Here is a 24,817-nt window from a genome sequence, read left to right as displayed (position 1 = left end):
GTTCTTCTTGCGTTGAAAAATAGAAAGCCCTTTCATCCATTTTAAGTACTTTGTGCATCTTTGTGAGGAATCAATGATGTGATGTGAGCTTTTTGGCCATTCAGAGACCCTTCCAAGCTACCTTAGCGAGATGATCTGCCTTCTTCTTGCTCTGTTTCACCATACCAACGAGCTTTAGGTCTGCCAGTGCTCTATAGAATTGCATTAGAGCCTCACGTTCGTCGCCTTCATCTCCCTTTTTGCCAGACAGAATTTCATGAAATGTAGTCCACAGGTCGGCCATATTGATTAGAGAGCCCGCTTCAAGATAACTTTGGTAGATAATAGCTGTCGGTGGATGTGTTGAAGACAACCCTGCCTCAGATCCACCCATCTCACAAGTAAGATACTCGTGGGGTGCCGAAAGCGCATTCTCAATTGCGGCTCGAGGTCGAGGTGCAAAGACATCGAGGAATGAATCGGCAGAGTCGCAGAGCCACAATTCATTAAGAAATATATCCTTCGGGTTTTCCAATGTGAAATATTGCTCCAGCAGTCTGGATACGTGATCAATGAGATTTATAAACTCTTTCTCCTCTTCGGTGATGGTTGATTTCTCGTAGCTCAGTTGCACTCTCTGGGCAATGACTGTTGTCCTAAGACCTTTGCTATGAATAGCATCGCTACTACGGATCGGTTTTTCTGTATCTGCAGAGTTTTCCGAGAGCCCAAGGGCTTTCATTTCCACATCTCGAAGTTCTCTGATCAAACCCTCATCTTCATCGGCCCATCCGTCAAGATCCAGTTCATAGCTTCCATTCTCTATAGCGCCCTTGATTCTTTGTATGAAGACAACCAGGTCATCAGGCGTCATCCGCTTGACAGAGTCGAGGGCACGTTTAAGATAATCCGAGTTACTAAGGGCACCCTCAAATATCGTCATGTACAAGTCGATCCCACTAGGTGGCTCAGATAAAGCGCTTGCAAACACATGGAAAGCTCTCAAAAGACGGAGGATATTCCCATCTTTGGACTCGAGAGCGCCTTCGATTTCCTGGACCAGGATGGTGTCATCCTGAATTAGCTCCCTAGCGCGATCCAACTCCTGCGATTCCACTCGCAACTCAATCAGCTTACGGAACGATGGAAGCATCCGAATAGCCTCAAAATGATAAGGTTTGATAAGCTTCAAAAGCAATTGGGAGCTTGTTGACGGATTGGTGAGTATGCTCAAGGCGTTTCCGTAGAAGTGGCACATGTATGCGTACTAAGAGATATGTCAGAGAACATGAAGCAGTAGGCGTCTTTTGGATTTACCTTCAATGCAACAATAAATGACTGCACACTTTGTACGTGATCATACTGGCGTTCCATCAGACTTGCCACAACCTCTGACCCTAACCTCAATGAGGCCTTTGTATTAACTACAGCGCTCTGAAATATTCTTTCCAAGATGCTGCTCGTCTGCTCGACATCAAATCTAAACCCATAAAGACAGCGACTTGCAGCTCTAGGAAGCCGCTCCTGAAAGAGTTCGACCGACGTGGCAATGCCAAATAGTAGTGTAAATGGGATGCGGTCCATCCACGAGCTGCACGATTCAGCACTGTACAATGTTCGAAACCATTGGTAGAACTTACCTGAATAAGGTGACTAAATCAACCACTAGATTGGTATCAAAAGCCTCACTGTCTTGGAATGCTACCACAACCCTTTGACTGCCATGTTTCTTGACATAGCTTTGCAGAATCTCCAGGTCGTAATTTAACAATTTCCGGCCCTACTTGAATGAGCTCCATAGCTTCAATTGAATACACCCACTTACATCTTGCTCCTGGGACAATTCTTCATCCTCTGATCTTTGGTTTGTAGCGTCCCGAATGAGCTGTTTGAGAACAGCCTTCAAATTTGAAGCATCTCCGGAGCGCAAGATGACAATAGGTCCATTGATCTCTTTCTTCAGTCGAGCAGAGAGCTGTTTAAAGAGGAGATCCTGAGATGCAATGTTTGGACCAGTCACAATAAAGCTGGCAGGAACTCTCTCATCATCACTGTAAAGTCGTTAATTCCAATCCTCGCAAGTCAAACATTCCAAACTTACACCTGATTTATGTCTCCTGGACCATCCACAAATGCCGTTACTTCTGCCAGTGTATCTTCGTTTGCTTCATTGAGAATTGACTACGCATTCTTAGCCAATGTTCTCTAGACATGAGTTCATGATCGAACCTGAATTCGGGCATCGGTCTCAGACCAGCATTTCTGGAAAAGATCTTGCCGTTGTTGTACGCACTCGAGGGTCTCAAAGTCCCCTAAGAGTGGTTCGAATACCAGGGAGTTTATTGAATCGTGTGGCTGCAGTACGGAAGGCCTTCCCCTAGCCACCTTCCGTCGTTTTGTAGGCCGCTCCAGTGCATCATCGTTGGTGTTACTGGGAGTATATATGTACGCCGGCTATGAAAAATTAGCTCGCACATATAATGCATGTTTTATTACAATATACCTGATGATCAATAGCATCAAAGCCTGTGTGGCTGTTGGTTTCTCCAACGTCTGACATTTGAAGGTGAAAAGGAGGTTGAAGTGGAAGTGGAAGTGGAAGACGCGTCGAGTCGCGAAAAAGACAAGGCTACAAAAAATGTTTCAACGCTCACCTTTCTAAGAACACCCATTCACATCAGCGCATATGCCGCCTCCGCACCAGATTTTTGCTCCAAGTCTGCGTGGCTTTGTATGCAGATCGTGCCTCTCGAAATTAAATCCATCTCTACAGCCTCCCTGGCTCTCTCGAAATGTGAGAACGGCTTCTCGTCTCAAAGGGGTCAAACCAGCTACCTCGCCACCAAAAGACTACATCGAACCTACAGTCAAGTACTTCGAAGAAACCCCAGATGGCGAACGAAGGGAAATGCTCAAGGAGGACGACGAGGAAGCGTTTATGGAGTCACTGGCCACCCAGTTTGGATTCGGAGAAACGGAAAAGGAATACCTGCGGTCCACGAGAAACAATCCCCCGGTCGAAGAAGACGGAGGTCTTGAGGATATCGAAAATGCAATGGCAGGTAGAGTCTACGATGATGAGGATACACGGGACATGGCAACGCAGACTGACCGGCTGGATGCTTTGATCACAAAACTCAAAGTTCTCTCTGAAGATGGGGAATCGCCATATGAGGAACGACGCAGACAAATACGAGAGCTATTGTTTGATCCTGAACAGGGTGTCCAAGGAATTAACAGAGGTATCGCATCGGGGCAGGCGATGAAGCTTGGTTCTCGAGACGGTAAGGGCATAAGTCTTTACACACCGATAGCATTCTAATCATTTCATAGGCACTGATCGAGCGGCTCCTAAAATGTCACCTAAATCTTCAAGATCTTCAGCAATAACAGAAGAACAGTTGTCCTCCGCATCCCCACATAAAGACTTTACAGGTGGGAGTTCAGATATAGAGATATCGCTCCGCCTCAAAGACTTCCCTCCTGTTTATCAACATCATATCCAATCATTGCAGGCGAATCTTCTCAAAGCTACAGCTAAAGGGGGCCATACTACTAAGCTGCGCAAGAGTATATGGTCGGCCTATATAAAGTGCAGAAGTGCGCTCATATCGCGGCCAGGAAAGGTCCCTTGGGAAATATGGTCAGGTCTTTGGGATGTCCTATCAAATGCAGATCCATCCGAGGATGTTGACAGAATGGCGCATATCAAATACCTTGGCGATGATATCTGCAAGGTTGGGATCCAGATGGATGCAAAGCAATGCCTGTTGTATGTTGAATCTTTGCTGGTGCAAGGTGATGTGGACATTGCAGCTGGTATATGGGAAAAGCTCGGAGTGAGCATTCAAAGCAGCGACAATGCAAAGGAATATTGGAAGCTAGGCGTCAACATATTCTGTCGGCAGGATCGACTTGATCGAGCGCTGCAAATAGCGAGCGTTCTCCTTAAAAAGACAAAAGACGTCGCTGATTATCGAATACTGCTACCAATCATTCAAGCTTGTCTTGTTTCTAAAAATATCTTTGGGGTTCAGATGGCATGGGCACTTTATATTAGGCTCAGAGTCAGGCTAGGTCCTCAGCTGGATATGAACGACTACGACATACTCACCTTGAGCTTTTTGGAAGCCAACCGGCCGGATCTGGCCGGCGGTGTCTTTAAGGACATGATGCTGACAGAGGACATGGCTACGGTGCAAGATTCGACCTCACTCTATTCTTCTCTTACCGGTACTAAGGATGGCCTCAAGTCCATTAGTATCAGTGACAAAGAGCTGGAACTTCACAAGGCCGCTGCCCTAACTAAACTGCCATCACAGTTCAGAAACAAATTCTTTTTTGGAAGCTGGCTCAAGAAACTCATCGGCGAAGGGCAACTTGACGCCGCCCAAAAGGTCCTTCAATTCACATCCGATATAGGCATATGTCCAGACGCCAGACACATGAACGGTCTTATCGGTGCTTTATTCCGTGAGGGAAGTGGGAAAAGTATGAGCCTAGCTGAAGATATGGCCTGGAAAATGGTCAATACTAGGCTAGTATTTGTCAAGAGTCGTACGGAGTTCTCCATGTTGAAAAGCCCATTGCGGGCTGTTCCTCTGATGGCTCATAAACCGGACGTGAAGCACATCCAAAAAACTCCAAGCCTCATTCCTCGTGCTACAATCGAAACGTTCTGTATTCTCATCCGACAGTACAGGACGCGACAAAAAACTCAGGCTCTTCTAGACCTTTTCGACACTCTCAGAAAAGCGGAAATACCACCAAACACAGACTTCATGAACGAACTCCTGAATATGGACTCTAGAAGTCATAAAACAGCATGGGCATGGAACACATATCTCTCCTTGACAAAATCGGGAGCTGTGCGTCCCAACTACGAAACATTTACTATTCTCTACAACCTCCTTTGCCAATCCTTGGACCCTGTTCAGCTTGGCAAACGGCCTAAATTCACGACCCCACACCATCTATTCGTGGATATGATAAAATACAAGGCTTGTTTGAAGGAGGATGGAAAAGTCCCACGGGAGCTGTACGATGCGATTATTCTGGCTTTTGGTTTAGCAGAGGACCAGGCAGGAACTGCGGTTGCTTTGATAGCGTTGCGACAGCATTTTGACACATTTCCAGGCGAGCAGACTGCAAGGACCATCATACTTCAGCTTACTCGCCTCGGGCAGACGAACAAGGCTGGGTACAAATCACGGCGACTCAATGTCACCAATAGACTCACGAAAGAAAGATACGCACACGTCACAAAAATACTGCAAAGGTTCAGGCAGGAGCGGGTTGAAGAATTGCTCGAGCAAGGGATCGTTTTCGAAGAGCTCTCGGAAGAGGAGAAGCTACATGAAGCCATGATGGTATTGTCGGATTTGCTTCGTCACGCATTCCAATCAAAGATAGCTCCTGAGAGGAGAGAGATATTGACTTCTCTTGAGGTTTCAAAAAGGACGGCTGAAGCAATGGGGGTGCCGGAATGTATTCCATGGGATGGACTCGCTGTAGTTGAGGCGTCAGAATAGAAACTTAGCCAATGTAAAGCAATGTAATATACATATACCATCATAATTTCACATGCAACGAAACGAGTTCAAAAATAAACAGGTAGGGTATCATTTGCAAACGCCAGGTAAATAAGGTAATAACATCAATCGTGATCTTCTTCCGTGAGACCTGGGCAGCCCTCCATTTCCTTGTCTGGGTATGTGTATTTACAGAAAAAGCAGTAATTGTACTCTTCTCGCAGATGCAAAACGAGTTTATGGAGACGTTCTAATGGGCTCAATGCTTTGAAAGTATCGAGCTCTGGATCCTCCTCCTCGAGATCCTCCACAAGGGTGTGCTGGACTACATCTTTGCCAAGCGCTCTCTTGTCCTCTTTATCCTCGTCCGGGTCGTCATAAGTTGGTAGCCGCGAGAGACTCTGGTGTAGATCGTACCTCATTCTCCGATCCCGTTCTTTCTCCTCCCTTTGCCGAATGAGGCCCCTCCATAAAATATTGATCTGCTTCAGAGGTTTGGTAGAGATTTTTCGCTTCTTAGCATCAGCCTCATTGCCCTCACTGCGACTTAATGCCTCCTCTTGCGCCTCTCCATCCATGCGCTCAGCAACTCTCATAGCCGCAGCAACCATTCCCTCATGTCTAGCCTCTTCTCTCTCACTCCTGACTCGCTCCCTATATTCCCCTTCCTCGGCCTTGACCCTGTTGCCCTCATTCTCATATTCCTCCCTGAACTTTCGCTTCTTCTCCGTATCTAATCCGATGCCACCCCTATCCTCTTTCATGTTGATACCCACCGGCTCCAATCTTGCGCCGATATTGTCCTTGCTGCCCAAAGCAACACCAGGTTTAAATCCCATCTTAGCCATCATAGCCAACCCCTTATTTGAAGACGACGTAGCGGGGTCCTCCAGTAGCGATTTTGATAGTGCTGCCTCCCGGGCTGCAGCTTCATCTGCTGCTCTTTCAGCTTTAGATTTGACACGACCTTTAGCTTCAGATTCTCTTTCTTTACGGAGTCGGCGTTGGGTGTAGGTTTCCTTCTCCTTGGGTTTCGTAGGCTCTGCTATCACCATATTCATATAATCGTCCTCCTCATCTTCCTCCTCGCTTTCCGCGCGCGCTGGACCTTGCGTAGGCATTGTGACTACAAATATGATTTTGCTGTGACTCGGGCTCTGGTCTGGTCTGGGTCTTTTAATGTTCATTGTGGGGCCACAGTTTTTTTTAGAAGCCGGCCCGGCCTCGGCACAACTCTGGGCCAAAGTCACGATTTTCTGTTGATAATATATATTAAAATAAGCAAATTTTGACTTCAAACAATCTAAAACAGACACATCTGTGACGCGTGCGTTCAATTCACAGCCCTTGACTTCATATCAGAGGCTAACGTTTGTTATAGAGTGGTTAGCGTGTCGTTCTTATATTCTCCGGGCAACTGGTTAATATGATTCTTTCAAAAGAGATGCGAAAGGCAAGCTATATTCTTGGCTTCTAAAGAACTAGCAATGCTAATTCTTTCTTTAGTCGTGGGTTCGACACCCACCAGATGTAATATATCGCTCCATTGGAGTAAACTTTTGCGATTTTTGCCATTTGGTATTTCCTAAAGAATAGGTACCGGCTTCAGGGCCAAGATTATCTGAATGTTTTTAGTGCATCTCGCTTGGCTTTATAGATACTATACTCTCTCGACCTTGTATGATAAGGTGTAACGTCATACAAGCTCCCCCGGAAGTGAATGCTAGATTATGTGATATAGCTTTGCATAGCCGCGCTATTTGCTTGGACCCCACCAACTTTTACTTGTGTATGATAGGACTGTATATATTTTTGATTGGTGAAAGCCTTTACTTATCGTGCCAGACTCTCACTATTATCAAGAGCTATAATGACGTCTATCTGATAGATTGTAAGCGCAGCCTACTAAAATAGGGGTATCGCTTAGTCCAGCCCCAAGCGACTTTATATCACATTGCTAACATTTCAGCAAGGCTTTTCAACGGGCAATGACTTAAGGGAACTCCCTGATCTTAGTAAATGTTAAATTATTAAGATATCTCCGCTGAAAACTTATTATTTTTTATTGCGTACAGTATTCCGCTCCCTGGATTACATAGACGACGACGACTACCGACTGCCGACTACCGAGCCTTAGCTAGACCGTCATATGTTTAAGCTAAGCTACCTTTTATCAAAAGGTTTAGTAACCGAGTCCATAAGCTAGCAAGAGTATTTCTATACCGTAGTAACTAACGACCTTGTATTGTGAAAACAAGTTTTCCGCTTAATACATGCGACTTGAGCAAGTCTTTCATAGGGTCAAAACCTTCCTTGCGCTCAAAGGGGCGTAGAGCCTAGAATCACTTCTAATATTAAGGTATGTCCTGTATATTCTTCATAATCTTGCAATGCTGGCGATTCGCATCATTGCATCTCATATCCAAGAGTTGGGTCAATCAATGTCGTCGCGTGATTTGCTTGCAACGGCAAATGCAAGTACCAATCAAACTTTCTGTGGGATCCGAACTACTCGTAGTAAGAGACCTCAAAGTTTGACATGTCAGTAATAGAGGCTTGGACATTAAGGACATAAAGAAGCCTTCTGCTTCTGAAACCTCTTTCAGAAGTATCTAATAATAATACTATCAAAAGATTTAGCAGATAGTCGCCTCAGTTAATAGACCTTTAAATAAAATGCTATGATCACTCTAATAATAAAATGACATTAACTTGTTTCAATTGGGCAGAATAAACCATAGTCACTCAGCTTCTCTCTTATTACTTGCAACTCTACTAGTGCATATACCACAGGCAATTAATAGTACTTCAAGAGCACATTACACTAAAGAGAGAGGTTCCCATCCTGCAGGAAAAGGGGTATGCATAGAGCTACTTCCCGAAACCAAAGTAGACTGGGCGTAGACTGTGCTTCCCAACTCAATTTACCTCTTACAAGATTTGAGAATGCTGGAAATCTCGAGAAAGAGGAGGTTCACTTGAATGCGGAGTAGAAACCGTTGAGTTAGGAAAGCAGTTCAACCTTGAATCCCCGTGTCGTTGTGGTTCCTGCATCGCGCAAGGATAAAGCCTCGTGGTAGACAGACAAAGCGTCTTGAGATTTTTAATGTCCCGCCGTGTGGGACTTCGAATTACTCATATGACATGTACCGAGCCGGCAATGAGGTGGTCCTTGAGGCTTGAGCACGCACGAGCACGCACGAGCACAAGGGGCATCAGGCTGGGGAATTGGTTTATACCTTTGTCAAGATATCAGGCCAGCACGCGCTTGAGTAATTATCGAGTTGTACAGAACTTTATAGTACTTAAAAGGAAGAGATGATATACCAAACGCGTTCTCTTGGAGTGCTGTACTGCACATGTACTGTGCTGTGCATATTTCCGATTGGGCAGTCGCGAATCCTTCAGCGATGCGGGTGAGAAATGACTATATTATTGCTACTTTGCGACTCGACATTCGATAGATAACTTTCACTTCACTGGCTTCCTCCTATTGCGAATCTGCGCACCAGACCAAGACGAAAAACGCAGTTGGCACGTTTAGCTTCAATACTTCACTTCCACCAACAGTAGAATTTGACAGGGGTGTCTGATGACCCCGAAAAAAGCACGCCAAAGAAAACAATAACACCTATAAGTAGACGCGCCAATGTCGAGCTTCACGCCTCGCCGCTCTCTCGCCAGACCAAGACCTTCGAATGGCCTTAATACAGCTTCGAGCCCGAACCTCTCTGCCTCATATTCCAACCCACGCAATGCCGGCGAAGCGTACGGCGGTATGAGCATGATGATGAACGAAGATCCGCGTACAAATAGGAACAACATGGCCCCATTCACACCATCCCGGCCGGCCGACGCCGAAGATCTCGACGTCGGAGACCATGTTGATGTTCCTGGGAACATGCATGGAACGGTCAAATTCAAAGGCAGTGTGCAAGGTAAAAAGGGCATCTTTGCGGGGGTGGAACTGAGCGAGGAGTTTGCTAAACGCGGCAAGAATAACGGGGATGTTGACGGGTAAGACAGCAAACGGCGGCTTCTACAGGAATTCTATTGACAAGTCACATAGTGTGTCCTACTTTGTAACTTCGATCCCCGGAGCCGGTATATTCCTCCCAATAAACAAAGCCACGAGACGTGGAACACCTCCATCGCGCGACGAATCTTTCCCCCTCACTCCTTCAACCCCATCAGCTGGTGGCAGCTTCAAGGCATCGGGCCAGGGATCAAGCGCATACACCCCGCCAACCCCTTCGCTGCCTAAGTTTAGCCAGTCTGTTGGTCCTGGAAGGGCACCAAGCCCTCAATTCAAGAAGTCGCGACCATCGCTACCTCGCCCAGAGTCGCCTTTACGAAGACCTCAGCTTACCAACAGACCATCCAATATCGGAAATCCGGCAACTCAAACCCCCTCCCGTTATGGAAGTCCTGCTCCAGGAAAATTCGGGCAGAGTGTGAGGGGAACAAAGGATTCTGGCGACCCAAGCAAGAGAGGTGGATACATGCCTAGGAATGGCATGAACGCCAGTGTTGGCCCTCGAAGTGCATCTGCTTTGGGACAGGCTCCTTCTTTGGGCATCAGCGATGACGAACTTACACCTATTGGAGTTGCCCGGACTACAACCAACGGGAGCATGGGCTCCGTTTCTTCGTTCAATTCCAAAATGCGACCGGCATCTAGGACGGCATCCAGGCCGAACGATGATGAAGCCGATCGATTACGAGGACAGTTAGAAGAGCGAGACAGACAACTCAAAGAACAAGCCTCGGCTCTAGCAGAGATGGAGAGCAGTTTAGCTGAGGTCCAGACATTGATGGGTAACCCAGAAGGGATACCCAGGCAACACAGAGGTAGCATGGAGGACAAAGATGCTACTCAATTGCGAGCAGTGCTCAGGGAAAAGAATGAGAAAATTGCCATGTTGACCGCGGAGTTTGATGCCCACCGAGCAGATTTCCGAAGCACTATCGATACCCTCGAGCTAGCAAGCACCGAGACCGAACGCGTATACGAAAAACGAGTGGAGGATCTTCTGCAGGATATTAGAGAATTGCAGGAGCGTGGGGAAGATGTCGACAGCGTAGCACGACAGCTAAAGCAACTAGAGGAACTTGTTCAAGAGTTAGAAGAAGGTCTTGAGGACGCTCGCCGAGGTGAAGCAGAAGCTAGAGGAGAGGTTGAGTTCCTGCGTGGAGAAGTTGAGCGTACACGGTCAGAGTTGCGCCGCGAGCGAGAAAAGGCTGCGGCATCTTTGAGTGGAGGCGCAAACGGAGACGCTGGATCCGCGTCCAAGGAGGTTGAACAACGAGATGATGAGATTCGGGGCTTGAAAGCCATCATACACTCTTTGAGCCGGGATGCCGTACCAGATGTGGGAAGTGCAATCTTAGACCTTCAGAAAACCCCAACCCAGAGACAAGAAAGTTTCACGCGAAATCGACATGCTAGTAACGGAGATCCCATGGAGGAGCGATTGGCTCGGGAGAAAATCGAACGTGAACTCTTGGATCTTCGTTCGGTCATCGAGTCTAAGAATAATCGAGAAGAGGAGCTTGAGCGTGAGGTAGAGCGACTTCGCAGAGGAAGTGCTAGTGATCCGGCCAGTCAACGTGCGAGCGGAATTACTGTCGGCAGCTCTGGAACGGTCACTCACGACCGAGACTCCAAGGGAACAGTTGTCAGTTGGAGGGATCGAGAACTGCCAAGGTCCCCCGAGACTCACAGACGTGCGAATACGCTTGAGACAATGCCAGAGAGTGATGCCTACTCGTCAGCAAATGAGAGCTTCTGCGAGCTTTGTGAAACATCCGGTCATGATATCTTAACATGTACGAACATGTTCACCCCTAGTGGCACTCAAAGGGAGCCTTCACAGCAGCGGACGGGCAAGGATGTTGTTAAAGAGGGACTGAAAGGGCTGTCTCCACCGGCCCCCGACTACAAACCAGCACCCTTGTCGCCAATCAAGAAATCACCTCGTCCTACAGCTATTACACCAGTGAGGATCATTCCGAATCCCATGGAGTCTGGCCCTGTTGCAGGCAAAGAGAGTGGAGTAGTGAACATGGATAAATGGTGTGGAGTATGTGAGAGAGAAGGCCATGAAAGCATTGATTGTCCTTTTGAAGACGCGTTCTAAGGATCTGCATGCAGCATCTACAGGTTATCTGTTTTATTTCATTCTTCAGAAAAGGGATTGGGGGATTAGCATTGCGTGGATGTCTTCTTTTACTCGTTCAGCGATGATACCATTCTCTTTTACTTTTTGGACGGTCTGGCCTAGAACAGCCTTATGATTGGAATGTTTGATGCGAAAGGGCCGTTATGACTAATGTAGATAATAAGTAATTAACAAGGGTTGATCATGTCTGTTCATGTTTTATTTGCTCGGGTTGTTGAGATGTTTTTGTAATGGTCATCTTTTCTTGGGTATGTAGTCCACAATACCGTATATTAAGACCCGATCTTCTCCTCAAAGCTGTTGTACCGCATACTAAGGGCTACTCTTTGTACCCATAAGACCCCAGTCCACCTGACTCAAACATTTCAGTCGCGACTTACAAAGTAGTCTCATGATCCAGTTCTAGATTTATAGGTCAGGGCTCTCAGAAGGGAAGCAGTCAGCAGAGCTCTCGAATCTTCACTTCTTGCCTGCAGACAATGGTGTTAATAATATATTGACGATACTTGCGCTCCTACTTGCTCGTATTTGAGAGGTGATATGAGTTCTTTAGTGACAGTAATTTGTATGATTGATAATTTATAGATAACCGCAAGCCCAAAATGTTGTACAGTAAGCTGTCTTCAATGCTCGCCTTTCATAAATGACGACTGATTGATCTTACTAAATACCTAGCCTCGAGTCCATTAGAATTCACATCCCAGCTCGCATTGTACACAGAAAGCGGCATTCATTATGGCAACTTTTAATGTGCATCTGGTTAGAAAGCGATGCCGCTTTTCCCATCCAGCATACCCTCTTTCTAATATCCACCATCCCCAAACCAGCCTAGCCCCTTCGCGTCTGCCGAGCAGTATTTCAGAAAATTTCCCGTCGAGCATTCCTTCTTTTCCTTCTTCTTTTTTCTTCGTGCGGCGGTCGATTTATCCTCGTGTTACTCTAAACACCTGCAATTCTTTTGCAAATCAGTGGTGTAGTCAAACAAACAGAGCGTCAAATCGACCACAGAGAAATTAATTGCAGCAATTCTTCCGTCCATAGCAAGCCTGAACCGCGTTCGCTCTCGCGATTTGTCTTAACGGGCTCGTGAGGTGCAGGTTTCGGGGCCGGATGGGGAGTTGGACATTCACTTTGGGGAATAGGGGATTTATATTGGTAGCAGAGATAGAAGACTAATGGTGTGTATGTTTGAAGAGGGGAGTTGGGCTGGCTGGGGGTTTTGTGGTGGGAACAACTCAAGAGCTGAAGGATTACCTACTTACTACCTTTATATGGAACCAATCATTACATGGAAATTCATGCTGTTCATTTTCAAAAACCTTGAACTGCATATCATGTCTCAACGCCAGCCAAGAACTAATTCTATGTCGTGCATAACTCATAATCCGTCATCTCTTCTACTGCCTCTAATGATCGTGGTCAACCTTCTCAAGTTTTCCCTGGTCCCGTTTCTCACCAGTCTCACCAATGATCCTCACTCTATCCAATCTAACCCGCTCGCCCTCTCCGTTGCCATCTACAACAAAAAGTACCAGGCTTGTGACATTCTGGAACTTGACGAACCGGAGGGAAAGTGTTGCGGTGCCAGTCGAGTCCCAGTCTTCTGGTGCGATGGTGAGACTTTGTGCTGCAGGGACATCATCTGCTTCCTCAAAACCAAGAATGTGTGGACGGTTTGGATATATTTGGATGGTCTTTGGCCGCATAGGAACTTCTTCGTCGTCTTCGGCTGACGGAGGTAGGGAAGTAATCTGATTATCCAGTTAGTTTGAAAGTAGCATAGAAGACTCTAATCACTAACCTGCAGAGTATGGACCTTGAGAGTAGACTGGAATGGCAAGAATAACATCAACTGCTCATCTGTATCACTCTCTACCCAGTCCTTCGCAGGCTTCTCTGCTGCCTTGCCCTTCAACAATCCTGAAGGCTTACTGTCCTCAAACAAACCTCGGACACCTCCAAACTCGATATCCGCATTCAGAAGCTCCAAGCCCTTAACATCAATCTGATCCGTTACATCATGATATCCCCTTGGCAGTTCTCCAACGCGCCATCCGCTGCTACTGCTGGAGCCGCCGAAACCGCTTGAGCTCGAATGAGGATCGGCCTCAGCAGCAAGCTTTCGCACAACATCTTGGAGTTTCCTTGGGTCTGCCCCCTGTACTTTCTCCATAACCTCTCCTTGCTTGAAGATCATGAATGTCGGCATGGCGGTAACAGCATATTTCGAGGCGATTTCCTTCTGTGTGTCTACGTTGACTTTCGTAAAAGAAATCTGATTCGGGCGCGACAGTTGCGCAGAGAGCTGCTCATATATTGGGGCGATCGCTTTGCATGGTCCACACCAATCTGCATAGACTATTATATAGGTCAGTAGAAGCTCTGAATTGTAGTTTCAGGCGCCTGCAAAGAGCTGATTGATCAGTGCGGGCGGGGTTGATGGGGTAAGCATACAGTCCGTCACAACTATTCTTGAGGACTTTAGAAGCGCGCTGAACTGCGCGGGAGACGCGATCTGAAGTGTTTTCGACATCTCCAATGTAAAGATCGAGAGAAAAGGTGGGTGGTGGTTGCAGTTGCTTGATAATAAAACTAAGTACTGTACTGTACCTGGAAAAGAAGATGGATTTGCCGAGAGGCGTTGGAAAACGTGACGTAGATTCACACAAGCTCCCGCAAACTCACATCACCTCTTACAACGCGACCAGTGTCTCAGTACAGTAACGGAGAGCAGCTCAAGTGAGTCAACAGAAAGCTTCTGGACACTGGACAATCGGATTCCATGTTGGTTTTCGAAGCGTCTTTGCAATGGAGTTGTACGCCTGTGATAAGACTCCACAGAACAAGTTTCATGCAGTGGGAGATCTTCTACCATTACATCGTAGGGCACTTCAAGATTAAGATTGAGGATGCTCTATGCAGTACTATTATTCGCTCATCGCGATACCTGTTTGCATGATCCCGCCTGCAGTCAAATTTAAATCGTTGGGCGTCAAAAGAGCAGCGAGGAAGTCCAAAGCTGACAGTTGGTCAATTTGTGCCAGTCATACCCCTGATGAGCTTTCCTTACTATACAGCCTTAATTGTCTATTGGAATAGATAGCGTCCGTTTCTCGTTGTCCAAATAGTTATAGTCATAATATCACATCTCGCTTCAAAGTGTTCATTAATAATTTGTCTTGATTTGGTGCAATGATCTCCTATTTATAAGATAATGCTGATGTCAAAGCTCATCACATCTCTGCAACACGCAATGCCTTTCACCTAACATCCACTCCGTACTTGCCAGTGCAGATGACAGGGTATCTCGCAGCCATGAAGAATCGAAAGGTCGTTACAGTCATATTAAATATACCGGATCGCAAATGCTGGAATGTGACACCGTCAAACCTCAAAGGGGAGGACGAGATGTTTACAGGAACTGGTAGATATGTAAGCTTGAGATCAGATTGAAAGCCTTCCGGAGAACGTACAAGAGCAACACCGCCAGCAACGATGATGCCGAAAGCGGAGACACCGTTCAAGGAAGCAGCGCCAGCGTAGGCGATGGGGCTACCAGTGGGAGTTGGTGCTGAGGCAACCCCAGTTGATGCAACGGTGGGAGAAGCGGCGCCAGTGGGAGCAGCGACACCAGAGACAGTTGAGACAGTGGAGGCACAGGCGTAGACTGTGGTGATACTTGATGCAATTGTTAGCATAGAGCAGAGATCTATCAAGCTCTAGTTGCTCACCTTCCAGCTGAAGCGACGGTTGCCATGGTGGCGAGAGCAAGTGCGACGACGTTGAATTGCATTTTGATGGTTGGAATGAAGCTGGATTGCTTGATAAGATTGGTATATGGATTGGTAGGGTTGAAAAGGTTATGAAGGAAGCTTGTTGTGTGTTTGAGTGAGTGACTACTATTAAGTATTGTTCAAAAGAGTGTGGGTGATCGAGGATGAGGAGAAAGAAAGAGAGAATGGGAGGGAGAAGGAACGTCTGCTATATATGTACGGTACTGTACGCGTCGACTTATCCACGAGCCTCCCCTGTGATAACGTTGCGTACGGTGAGTGTCCCACGTCCTACCCTCAAATTCTAGAGGACCCACTAGGCGGAGATGAATAGACATGAACCTAGCCATGCATACGCCGTTCCGGTACCTGTACAGTATGTGGAGGCGTAAGAAGCTTCACGATTAGCATCCGCATTTAGCAGGAATGCTCGTGCTATCGATAATAAACGCCATGTACTTAGCTCGGGAAGTTTATCTCTCAGTCACAACTGGAACGTTTCGCAGCCACGGATCATTTCTGAGGAAACGAAGAAGCAACATAAATCTCACGGCATCGTTAGATTGACAACTCATAAAAGCGTTATCTCCCGTTCGCTCGTTCAAGCACTTCTCCATGTAGAGAAACCAGTCCAATTATTCCGGGGGCAACTCACGATATGCATAATGCGGTATCACCCCCCTCCCCCCTTTCGGCCACTTTATCGCGGGTACCTGCGCCTAATCCCTGACTTTTCGAAGATTGCAATGCAACCATCAAGAACCACTGCCCTGTTCCTCATCTCTCATATGCAGTCTGATTGGTGCATATTCTACGAGTAACTGTGACGAAAGTCTTATCCAAATTGCGTCTGCAACATTGATATTGAAAGCTGCGCAACCATGAATTTGAAATCAAACGGAGGGTGGGATATGGTTGTTGCTATTATTATGATTATTAGTATTATTAGTATTATTACTATAACCGAACTGGCAGTTCCAATATTCCAGACTTCTAATAATAACGGGTGTTTAGGTCTTTTCATGTTTTCCCCGCCGATTGTTTGTTCTCCTACGACGTTTGTTTCGTTATTAACTACGAAGTCAGAACAGCGAGTCTAAGCCATGAATTTTAGTAGGGGAAGATACTTCATCCCATTCGGCAGTCGTTGATTCTATTTCTACTCCAAACCTACCACTCTACTAGAAGCAAGCTTCATTCGTTATATGAAAGGCGCCATGGACCTCACGTTCTTCCCTAGTGAATAATTACCCAGGACGCCACATAACGGATAGATATGGTTCAGCCACAGTGGCACGATGGGGCTCGGAATCAATATCGTGGATGAAAGTATCGAGGTTCAATATTCAGCACTAGAGACTGTTGCAGTATAGCGGGCAGACTTCACGCTGCAATGCGGTTAGGCCAACCGACTGATGCTGATAAGGAACATCTACAGTATCTGTTGGACAGGCCGACGATCTGGCCTTGTGTCTTCACGAAGAATCCGTCAAACAGGTCCAGGTTGATCTTGACTCCCCATTTCCTTCCATGTGATTTAAACAGTATCCAAAGACTTGATCGCTTGAAGTGTTGAGAACATGTACGGCTAATCATTGAAACCCTCTCCATAGGGTAAAGGAGAACGCTTCACCCAAGATCGGCCAATTTTTTCTCCTTTCCTGCTGACGGTTCTGTGCGTCATGGAACCTCACATTGCCACGAGGGTAACGGGTTTCTCAAACAGAATGCTTATAGAGGAAGTGTTTTTTGCGTTGTATGCCATTTGGCATGTTGTGGAGAGGAAAAGAAACTGGGACTCGGATCTCAGCAGATATAGAAAATTTCTTGCGGGCGCTAGTGCACTAGTTTGTGTGCGCTTTCTAGCAGCCTCACAAGTAAGGCACTAACGGAGTCTTACCTACCCCTCCAAAACCTTAAACAAAAAAAATGCCCCTCTATCACAACATCCCAAACTTTGTGAGTATTTATCTTTCAGTTCGGCAGAAGCAACACTCGATTGTACTAACGGCAAGTAGAGCTCAATCAAAACTGCTGCAAGATGTCTGCGAACCAGAAAACAGGTATATATACAGGATTTATTCGCAAGTGTCTGTTTGCTAGCTAATACCTGTCTGCCAGCGATCATATCGGTCTACGACAAGCTTGGACTACTAGACCTAGCCAAGGGATTAATCAAGCACAATGTACGCCTCCTTGCTTCGGGGGGCACTGCGAAGATGATCCGAGAGTCCGGGTTTGACGTCGAGTAAGTTGTCCGATGGAGGATAACGTCTATTCATGGCGGGGCATTATCGCACCTGCCAACTGCTACATCATTACGTGCTAACTACTACAACCAGGGACATTTCTGCCATTACCCATGCCCCAGAGATGCTGGCTGGACGAGTCAAAACTCTCCATCCAGCAGTCCATGCCGGTATCCTTGCGCGCGATCTTGCCTCTGATGAAAAAGACCTGGCGGAACAGAACATCGACAAAGTCGACTATGTTATATGCAATTTGTATCCATTCAAGGATACCGTTGCGAAGATCAATGTCACTATTTCCGAAGCTGTCGAAGAAATCGATGTTGGAGGAGTCACTTTGATCCGTGCTGCGGCCAAGAACCATACGAGAGTCACTATTCTGAGTGACCCTGCAGACTACCCAGAGTTTCTTCAAGAATTGGAAAATGGTGAAATCTCTGACCGTAGCCGGAACCTATACGCTCTGAAGGCGTTTGAACACACAGCTGATTACGACAAATCTATTTCTGAGTTTTTCCGAAAGAAGTACGCAGGTGACGGCGTCCAGCACTTGGCACTTAGAGTAAGTCAGCCAGGATACCCATAATTTCCTAGACCTTCCGAGACTTGTAATACTGATGTATGATATTCAGTACGGAGCAAATCCGCATCAAAAACCGGCTGCGGCTTTGGTCGAGCATGGATCATTACCATTCAAGGCCTTGAATGGTTCGCCTGGCTACATTAACCTTCTAGATGCTCTGAATGGATGGGCATTGGTTAAAGAATTGAAGACCGCACTTGGACAAGCAGCTGCCACAAGCTTCAAGCACGTTTCTCCTGCCGGAGCAGCAATTGGTGTACCTCTAAGCGCGGACGAGAGGAAGGTTTACATGGTCGATGATATTGAAGGTCTGGAGAGCTCACCTTTGGCACAAGCCTATGCCCGTGCCCGTGGTGCCGATCGAATGAGTAGTTTTGGTGACATGATTGCTTTGAGCGATGTTGTTGATGTTCCAACTGCGAAGATCATTTCGAGAGAGGTTTCTGATGGTGTCATTGCTGCCGGTTATGAGGATGCCGCTCTCGAAATCCTTAAGAAGAAGAAAGGCGGGAAATATCTTGTGCTACAGATGGATCCAGAATATGAGCCAGCTGGCCCAGAGTCTAGGACAGTATATGGCATCACCTTAACCCAGCACCGAAACGATGCCCATATCTCGCCCAAGTCTTTCACTTCAATCATCACTCCAAAGGAATCAGGTCCATTGCCGGATTCTGCCAATAGGGATTTGACGGTAGCTACAATTTCTTTGAAATACACTCAAAGTAATTCGGTTTGCTACGCCCTCAATGGTCAAATCATCGGGTACGTAATCCAATTCCTATTCCACACTACTTCTAAGGCTACAAAATACGCGAGACATTTTTCCTATAAGTGATGCTGATATTCTGCAGACTAGGGGCAGGGCAGCAGTCACGCATTCATTGCACTCGGCTTGCTGGTGATAAGGTCAGCCCATCCGCTTCTCCGACATGTCTTCTATGCTCCGAGAAAATCTCCTACTCCCCGAATGCACAACTGACCGTCTGTTTAGGCCGACAACTGGTGGCTGAGATTCAACCCACGAGTCCTAGGTATAAAGTGGAAGAAGGGCACCAAGCGACCAGATAAGAGCAATGCAATTGACTTGCTAGTCAGCGGACAGTTACCAAAAGATGGCCCAGAGAGAGATGGTTACGAAGCCTTCTTCGATGAAGTCCCGGAGCCGTTCAGCGAGGAGGAGAGGGTAAGAAGTCCTATAATGTCCCATGATATCTGGGATACTCTCCTCAAATAGCATGCTAATCAAGTTTTGCAGAAGGAATGGCTGGGAAAGCTGAGCGAGGTAGCTGTTTCAAGTGATGCCTTCGTAAGTTGATTTTTGCTGGAGCGAATTTGTAAAGACTAACATAGACAGTTCCCATTCATCGATAATGTCTACAGGGCTGGACGTTCCGGAGCCAAGTACATTGCGGCACCAAGTGGCAGTCAGAATGACAAGGGTGTATTTGAGACGGCCGAGAAGCTGGGTATCACATTTGTTGAGCAGAGCATCCGCCTGTTCCACCACTAGACGCAGCATCTTCCGGGTTTCCGGGTTGAATAAAGGGCAAATCAAAATGAGTGACCAGGTCGAATACCCATATTGAACATGTTGCTTGAACAATGGACATGTTATGAAACACACAAAAGTGTCGCGCACGAAGTGTCGTCGGTTGTGCTTCTATGTCTATGTGTCGCTAACTCTCAGATAGCATTTAAAGCGGAACATATTCCTTCCTCGCAGTGCCCTCTCTGGGGAACTCTCTGTGATGATGATTATTTGCCATCTCCAGTGAGTGGCTGAGCAATTCCGGGACGGCATCTATCAAAGCATACCGAGAATGAGTTCCCTGGAAGTGTGATGCTTATGCTTCGTGGAGAACTCAAAACGAGTACTCATAGGATGCAAGGCCATCTCTATTGAGCTATCGAGAGTTAGAAAGACAAGACAATGCCGAGGAGGATCTCGGCTCTCAAGGGATCCTTAAATGGAGTAAAGAGATAAAATTGGAAGAAAGAAAGTGTTCACCGATCATTCTAACGGATTAATCCCAGGAACGAACACTTGCTCATAATACGATACACTCACGTGGGAGTCGAGGTTCGCCTGAGTTCTATACAAGAGGTCACTTGTACTACGAATAGATCCTCGGCTGATATTAAAAAGTGCGTTCCACGGAGAGTAGTCTTCCGGAAAAGGCCATGTATAGAATGTGTGACAAGCAGGAATGGGTATTACCCCCCTCGCTCACGGCTGTCAGATTCTTCTTATTGGGATTCTTCTCTGGCATTTCTATTTCGATGAACTCTGTCGCTCAAATCGCCCGGGGCTTTAAATAGAGTATTGTTCGGCAATCGTTCTTGCGATAGGCTGCGTTTCCAAACGGTTGTCAGCAAACGCAATTAGCCTGCCTGGAAAAGTCACTGACAGCCATCGACGCTAAGCTGCACATGGGTGCTTCCGAGCAAACACTCGTCTTTTCCAGGGATATGGAGTACTCTACTGGACGGACTGTACAGCCAAGTCGCCACATCGGGAGCCCAGCCTATCTGCAATGCAGCTGCCATCACAGGTTTAAAAATAAACAAAATTAATTGCCCTAAATCAATATTAATCAATATTGGGTCGAGTAAGGTTTGCAACGGTTTCGCACTCTCCCACGGCATGGATATGGATGAGTCCATGCCACGCTATTCGTAACAAATGTCTTGTTGGGTCGTCGTCGTCCTTTACCGCTGGCGGCGCTCAGACTACTCGGGGTCCGGGAAGACTAGAGATTGCCGATGCACATCATTCGCTCCTGGAGGAGCGTGGAAGGGAGAGGGAGGCTGCTGGTGGCTGCTAGTGGCTGGTGAAACTAACAATCGAGAGGCTGAGCCTATCACACCTCATGTTCAACGCCCAGCTAAGGAAGTTAAGCTAAGGTCCCATGCCGTCTCCTTGACTCTTTTCTTAACCGCCAACCACAACTCTCAGTCTCATTCGGGCACTGCCAGGGGTCGACAGCAGTTCTGACCAATGGCTGTACGACCTTCCACCTATGCACACCGCAGCCTTTCTACCAGGGTGTGCAGGCGCGAAGCTGCCAGCGTTTATTGGAAGATGCCTTCCCCCCGCCTCACTCATGTGGTGAGAGGGCGCCAACTGTAAATGTGAGTGTGGGTGGGTGTGTGAATGCGTGCACCCTTTTCGCGTCCTGAAGTCTTTGGGATTCTCGATGACCTGGAGATATTTGACTCTCTGTATTTGTTGTCGAGTTGCTTGTTTGTATTCGCAGTTGTGACCTTGAGCTGTAATCGCTGAGGGAAAGCATACATCGCGATTTGCTCAGCCTTGTGTCTTGTTTCCACGGCGGTCAACCACATCGCCAGATTACGAGTGGTCTGGATAGAGGTACCACCACAGCGGCCTGCAAGTTCTAGGCGTCTATTCTAGACTCGATTCGCGGGTTCCCTACAGAGCTCCAGCCAGTCAGCTTGGTGACTTCCAAAGTCCCTAGTCAGTCAATACCCCACTGTGCTTCCCATCTTCCGATTCATCTTTCTGATTTTAGAAGTAGCCTCATAACCTGTCTCGAATTAGACACCTGCTTCCGGCGCGCGCGCCAGCACAAAACGGCCTGTATGCCCACCTCTTGAAGACCTTTCTCTCTTTCCCCTCGGTAGCTGGTCTCTATCTGTAATTCTTCATCTTTCAACGTCTTTGTATCTTACATTCGGAGCTTCACATTGCTGTGTTTGACTTCATCGACCTCGTACGCACTATTTTTTATCTCCTCTACACCGATAGACTTCTTTCCTTCAATCAAACATGTCCAGTGAGTGTACTCATCTAACCAGCTCCTGCAGATTCTCTGACAATTCCGTTCAGCATTCAAGGAAAAGAAACGACCAGCGCCTTTATCACGAGAACGTGCTTCGTCCAGTTCCTCGTCAGAATCATCACTCAAAGTCCCAAGAACACCCCGCTTCGTTGAAGCAACAACTGTATACTCCCCAATAGAGCCGAGCGAGAACAGCCGGTCACCGTTCGCAGACCCCCCGACAACCAAAACACAATCATACATGGCTCAATCACAACCTTCAGATATTGGCTTCGGCTACATATCTCAAACCGATCCTTCAAAGCATGTCGAGATACCGGCCACGCCAGCATCTCCATTAAAGAGTGCGATGAGAGCTCCAGGGACACCAGGGCGGAAGATCGATAATCCTCTGAGCCCGACATTCCGTGAAGAGCAAATTTTAGAGAAGCACGAGGAGATGACAGAAAAGGAGCAAGCAAATGATCTGGTAAGTACCACAAACTATCCTGGTTCTGGGCATGCTAACCACCCCAAAGAAAATTAAGACGAGAGTCCGGATGGCAAAATTTGTTCTGCGAGGCGTGAATTTCAGTTGCAGTCTTATTGTTCTCTCTATGCTTTCCATGACATTTACGATTTTCAACGCAACAAAGAAACTCCCAACCCGGAACAACTTACCGGCTTGGGCTCAAGGAACGAAGACCTGGCCTCAGACGGCTGTGCTCGTAATAGCCTGTATATCTCTTGCACTGTGTCTCGTCATCTTCTATGGATATTGGAGGGGTGGCCACAAACGGGCAGAGAAAGTCGCAGTGTATTATACACTATTTGCAGTTGCCTTTTTCATCTTCAGCACTGTAATGTGGGGTATTGCAGCTGGTATATTGCAGGGATCCAAGAACAGCGGCAACAACAAGGATGTGTGGGGTTGGTCTTGCGTTGATAACAAGAGGCGGCAACTATTCCAGGAGAAAGTCAACTATGCACTGGTTTGCAGAATGCAGGTACGTTTTTGTCTCTAGCTATGTCTCGTTCGAACTTCATTCTAACAAACTATCAGTCCTGGTCCTTAGTCTGCTGTATCATTGAGATTGTTCTCGAATGCATCAGCATCATACTCTACGCCGTCGTTTTCTACAGATACTACTCCAAGCAGCGTCTTCGCAAGTCCATGGATGTCCGAGACCGCGCCCGTTCAGACCTCTACCTCGCCCAGCTGCGCTCTCAATCCGCGCCAAACACCCCAGGGTTCGGACCTATGTCCCCTTCATACTCACAACACATGAAATCGCCAAGATTCCCACCATCCGCTTACCAGTCTGGCCCAACTGCTGAGGACGGAATGGCCGGAGGCCCAGGAACACGCTTCGTTGAATCCAAACCTTCATACGCCATGGAGAAGAAGCCATTCGCCCTCCAGCCACCTCCTATCAAGGTCCATTCCGCCACACCCAAGACAGCACAGAACGGATTCGAGTCCGCTCCTGCACCACAGCAAGAGCGAGTCATCGAGCACGTCGCAGCAGCACCAGGCGAGCAAACATATGCCTCAGTACCTATCCCAGGCGCATATGCAAGCCCCTTGACAAGCCCCCCGCCTCAACAGTCCCGTTTCGGCAGTGTAGGACAGGCAGTCACGAGCGATGTACGGATCGGGAGCCCGCCTGGCAGCCCACGTGGGTGGAAATAGATGTTTTGATTATTATATAAAGTTGTGTGTGTGTATTCTTTTCTTTGTTGGGATATATCCTGGGAGGAGTTGGGGTAGCCCGTGAAACTTTTGGGTCAATCATGAATACGAACATGAACGTCACTCGCTACTACGAGCTAGCTAGCTGTTAATACAAATCAATATATGAATTGATATCTTCATCGTTAGTGCCCTCCATGCATAGTGACTCTGAGACATCGAAGCGCCAAGGTTGGCCAGGAATATTTGACCTTGAACCTGAGACTCGGGCCTCAAACAGGCCATGCTTGATCAAACGTTTTCGCCGGTATTTCCGGTATACTACTACTGCCCGTCTCTTTGAATGTACTATACCGTATCCATACATGCATGCTAGTCTAAGCAAGTCTGCCCGAAAGTCACAGTTTCGACTGAGTCTTTCTTTCTCACTTGCTCTGATCCTACAGATACCATTTAATCCAAACAGAGCGCTATACTAGTATAACAACGATAATGAGGAGCCTGGGTACAGCACCTCGTGCGTCGTCCCTCTGCTTAAGCACTCGCTTTTTACTGTTAAACATCTCTCCACTGCTTGTCTTGCACCTCGAAAAAGTTCCCCGAATTTCTTCGTGGAGCTTGAGTAGATTGTGCGCTGTCAAAAGTGGTAGAAGCGAAGACGCTAACGCCCCCTTTTAGAAGGCGAGTAGGTGCACTTACTACCTACGTACGTGGGACAAATAGTATTTGGTTCAAACAAGCTACCAACCTCAACTTTTCGCACACGGCGCATTTTCTTGTCCCACTTTCTTTTCCAGCAAACCCCTTTCTGCCAGGCCAACACGTTTTTCGTAAGAGCAACACTTGGTGGCATGTCATTATAGTAATGCTACGTCCCTACATCTCCCGAGGCTCCGTCTCCCAAATGCTAAGCTGGTCCACAGCAGACCTATTCAACCTCCCGACCTTCTTCTGCAGCCCTGCCCAGCCCAGCTACACACCTGGTCTACATACCTGCACCACAAAGAAGAACATAACCCAACCTTTCCTCCTAGCTTCCAAG

At 47.2% G+C, this 24,817-nt stretch overlaps 8 protein-coding genes across 8 annotated transcripts; 4 read left to right on the top strand and 4 right to left on the bottom strand.

The window, feature by feature from the left end:
• Positions 1-100: 100 nt before the first annotated feature.
• Positions 101-2,539, bottom strand: ORC3 (Origin recognition complex subunit; the record flags this gene model as incomplete). The annotated part of the gene is made up of 7 exons (XM_031150107.1): positions 101-1,246; positions 1,297-1,585; positions 1,620-1,759; positions 1,805-2,030; positions 2,081-2,160; positions 2,209-2,433; positions 2,483-2,539. The coding sequence occupies 7 exons, from the start codon at positions 2,537-2,539 to the stop codon at positions 101-103; spliced, it is 2,163 nt and encodes a 720-aa protein (XP_031003780.1).
• A 126-nt stretch (positions 2,540-2,665) lies between these two features.
• On the top strand, positions 2,666-5,510 carry LHYA1_G005156 (uncharacterized protein; the record flags this gene model as incomplete). Its single annotated transcript, XM_031150106.1, has 3 exons — positions 2,666-2,710; positions 2,753-3,263; positions 3,313-5,510. The coding sequence occupies 3 exons, from the start codon at positions 2,666-2,668 to the stop codon at positions 5,508-5,510; spliced, it is 2,754 nt and encodes a 917-aa protein (XP_031003781.1).
• Positions 5,511-5,635: 125 nt separating this feature from the next.
• gpatch11 (G patch domain-containing protein) lies at positions 5,636-6,631 on the bottom strand (the record flags this gene model as incomplete). Its single annotated transcript, XM_031150105.1, has 1 exon — positions 5,636-6,631. One exon carries the CDS (start codon positions 6,629-6,631, stop codon positions 5,636-5,638), a length of 996 nt encoding a protein of 331 aa, XP_031003778.1.
• Positions 6,632-9,159: 2,528 nt separating this feature from the next.
• On the top strand, positions 9,160-11,650 carry tip1 (Tip elongation protein; the record flags this gene model as incomplete). Its single annotated transcript, XM_031150104.1, has 2 exons — positions 9,160-9,527; positions 9,580-11,650. 2 exons carry the CDS (start codon positions 9,160-9,162, stop codon positions 11,648-11,650), a joined length of 2,439 nt encoding a protein of 812 aa, XP_031003779.1.
• Positions 11,651-13,098: 1,448 nt separating this feature from the next.
• Positions 13,099-14,225, bottom strand: txl1_1 (Thioredoxin-like protein; the record flags this gene model as incomplete). The annotated part of the gene is made up of 3 exons (XM_031150103.1): positions 13,099-13,443; positions 13,494-14,050; positions 14,147-14,225. The coding sequence occupies 3 exons, from the start codon at positions 14,223-14,225 to the stop codon at positions 13,099-13,101; spliced, it is 981 nt and encodes a 326-aa protein (XP_031003784.1).
• Positions 14,226-14,952: 727 nt separating this feature from the next.
• On the bottom strand, positions 14,953-15,485 carry LHYA1_G005152 (uncharacterized protein; the record flags this gene model as incomplete). Its single annotated transcript, XM_031150102.1, has 2 exons — positions 14,953-15,370; positions 15,424-15,485. 2 exons carry the CDS (start codon positions 15,483-15,485, stop codon positions 14,953-14,955), a joined length of 480 nt encoding a protein of 159 aa, XP_031003785.1.
• Positions 15,486-17,506: 2,021 nt separating this feature from the next.
• ADE17 (Bifunctional purine biosynthesis protein) lies at positions 17,507-19,810 on the top strand (the record flags this gene model as incomplete). Its single annotated transcript, XM_031150101.1, has 8 exons — positions 17,507-17,528; positions 17,587-17,713; positions 17,808-18,276; positions 18,347-19,062; positions 19,152-19,206; positions 19,292-19,483; positions 19,556-19,606; positions 19,655-19,810. 8 exons carry the CDS (start codon positions 17,507-17,509, stop codon positions 19,808-19,810), a joined length of 1,788 nt encoding a protein of 595 aa, XP_031003782.1.
• Positions 19,811-22,090: 2,280 nt separating this feature from the next.
• Positions 22,091-23,775, top strand: LHYA1_G005150 (uncharacterized protein; the record flags this gene model as incomplete). Its single annotated transcript, XM_031150100.1, has 4 exons — positions 22,091-22,097; positions 22,151-22,572; positions 22,622-23,089; positions 23,146-23,775. The coding sequence occupies 4 exons, from the start codon at positions 22,091-22,093 to the stop codon at positions 23,773-23,775; spliced, it is 1,527 nt and encodes a 508-aa protein (XP_031003783.1).
• Positions 23,776-24,817: the final 1,042 nt, after the last annotated feature.

This window comes from Lachnellula hyalina, assembly GCF_007821495.1.
Source record: "Lachnellula hyalina strain CBS 185.66 chromosome Unknown contig00110, whole genome shotgun sequence".
Lineage (NCBI taxonomy): Eukaryota > Fungi > Ascomycota > Leotiomycetes > Helotiales > Lachnaceae > Lachnellula > Lachnellula hyalina.
This window is presented reverse-complemented; position numbering and strand designations above follow the sequence as displayed.